Source organism: Vespula vulgaris, chromosome 9 (assembly GCF_905475345.1).
Source record: "Vespula vulgaris chromosome 9, iyVesVulg1.1, whole genome shotgun sequence".
In the NCBI taxonomy this organism is placed as follows: domain Eukaryota; kingdom Metazoa; phylum Arthropoda; class Insecta; order Hymenoptera; family Vespidae; genus Vespula; species Vespula vulgaris.
The window spans coordinates 1,182,674-1,185,000 of NC_066594.1; the positions used below are offsets into that span (position 1 = coordinate 1,182,674).

The window sequence follows — 2,327 nt, forward strand, 5'->3', positions numbered from 1 at the left end:
ATGGAAGTCCAAGCCTCGGCCGTCACAGCGGCGGCCGCCAACTTGCACGCTCTGCGACAGCACGTCTTCAAGATGTCTGATTATTGGCAGCAGCCGCAACGAGGCCCGCCTCAGCATTCGCCGGGGATACAGCATAGTCCGATATCAAATTCTACGCAACAACAACAGCATCAGCAGGTTTCGCAGATGCACAGTCCCCTTGGCCAGCAACAGCAACAACAACAGCAGCAGCAAGCGGCGGTGTCGCAAGTACAACAGAACGCCAATTCTGGCCTAGGTCAAGCGACGAGTCCGCAACAACAATTGCAGCAGCAGCAACAACAACAGCAACAACATGCGATGTCGATGAATCAGCAGGCCTCTCAGGGTGCGCAACATCAATCTTCCCCAGCACCCACTACACCGTCGCCACATGCGGATCACCAAGGTGCCATCGCCTCGAGCATGGCCCAAAGTCTCCACACGTTGGCGGCACAGGCCCAACAGAGTATGTCTCAAACGTCGAGCCCATCGCTGGGCGTTCAAGCTGCTCAAGCTCTAAGCCAAAACCTAGGACAAGCATTAACGCAGGCCCTCACTCAAAACATGCAACAGAATCTCGGTCAAACGTTGCAGCACAATCTGGCGCAAAGTTTGACGCCCAATCTGTCGCCTCAACAACAACAGCTGCTGAATCAACCGCAAAACCTAAGTCAAACCAATCAAAGCTTGCAGAATATTCAAAGTCAGGCGCAAAATCTTTCCCAGACGTTACAACAGCAGGCGCAAAATCTAACGCAAAACCTCAGCCTCAGTCAACAACAGGCGTTGCAGCAGCAGGCACAGAATCTCACGCAAAATCTTCAACAACAGGCGCAAAACTTGACGCAAAATTTACAACAGCAAGCACTTAATATGGCCGGTACAATCGGACAAAACGGTGCGTTAACCGGTATGAACATGTCGGGTAGTCAACAACAAAACTCGCAGAATTCGATGCTTAGTCCTGGCGCGACCAGCCAAGACTCCCACGACGCTACACTCACGGAGAAGCTCGTCAACGAGTTACAGGTGAGGAAACAAAGCATATATTTCACAGTTAAGAATTTACATACATAAGCTCGTATATCTTTCCGCGAATGGCCGCAATTTTATACGTCTCCCTTTTTTCGTTCCCTTGTTTCTTTCGTTTTATTGTTAATATTATTATTGTTATTAATATTATTATTATTATTATTATTATTATTATTATTATTATTATTCTTTTTCTTCGTCTTATTTACGATGCCGCATTCTCTTTCTTATTTTCTTTCCTTCGAATTTTTTTTGATCTTTTTGTTTTTTCGTCGTTTTTTTTTCTTTCATTCGCTCTATCTCGTCAGCCTCCCTCGACCATACTCACCGAGAGTAGAGATAAATAACTGGGACGAAGCGACCGCGATAAAAATACATAACGCATCGATAAATAAGGTCGTTCACTCAGGCAGACCGACGTCGGACAATACTTTCAAGCAGTTTCTCCACACGGACTGACCGAAGAAAAATATTTGCTCGGATCGTGGCCGACGCGTTAACTTCTCGGTGTTGAGACCGTTAAGATCTCGTTACAGACTCTCTCTCTGACGCTCGCGTGTCGTGACCAAATCGATGTCTCTCTTTTTTACTTTTCTCGTACTTCCAAACTAACCGAGTCTACAACATCCATACGAGAAACTTACTATATTTTTATTTCCTTTTTTCAAAAAATTCTATACATTTTTCTTCTAATCGTATATACCTGACCGAAGAAACGAAAGAACGAATACAAAAGAGATCCGTTTCGTAAACAATTATCTCGTCTCGTAAATCGAGCCAGACGACGACGTTGGCAATTTTGACGACAGTTAAAAACCGCGACTGTACCAAGAGATACACTTATGCTGCGGCTGACATGCACACGCATACACATACACACGCATACACACACACACAACACATACAGACACATACACCGGAATAAGCTGAAGTACAATATCGCGTAAAGCTGAGCACGCAGACGAATGCAACGTGTACATGTAACGCAAACGAAGCAACGCGTGGTAACACGCACGGTAATGTACACGTATGGATGAATCTGTCTATGTATGTGTCTTACTACGTATGTATGTACTTACACACGTGCTCTCCACGAGGGAGGGCGGGCGCGGGCGTTCGAGCTCTCGTGCACGCGTACATAGAAAGCCGCGATGCCGCAAATGCGAACGCGGCCCACGCACACCAACGCGGGGATGCAGATACGCCGTCTCTCGGGGTTCTTGACCCGCGCAACACAGATAATACCATACGCATACGTCATACGGTACGCCGAG

At 46.8% G+C, this 2,327-nt stretch overlaps 1 protein-coding gene across 10 annotated transcripts in view; it reads left to right on the forward strand.

Annotated features, from left to right (window-relative positions):
• LOC127066335 (zinc finger protein 853-like) overlaps positions 1–2,327 on the forward strand; it is a 97,151-nt gene continuing 94,824 nt past the window's right edge. For all 10 annotated transcript variants that reach the window (XM_050999920.1, XM_050999911.1, XM_050999918.1 and 7 more), the window contains exon 1: positions 1–1,050. In XM_050999920.1, coding sequence (XP_050855877.1) covers positions 1–1,050 — 1,050 coding nt within the window. The remainder of the gene's footprint in view (positions 1,051–2,327) is intronic.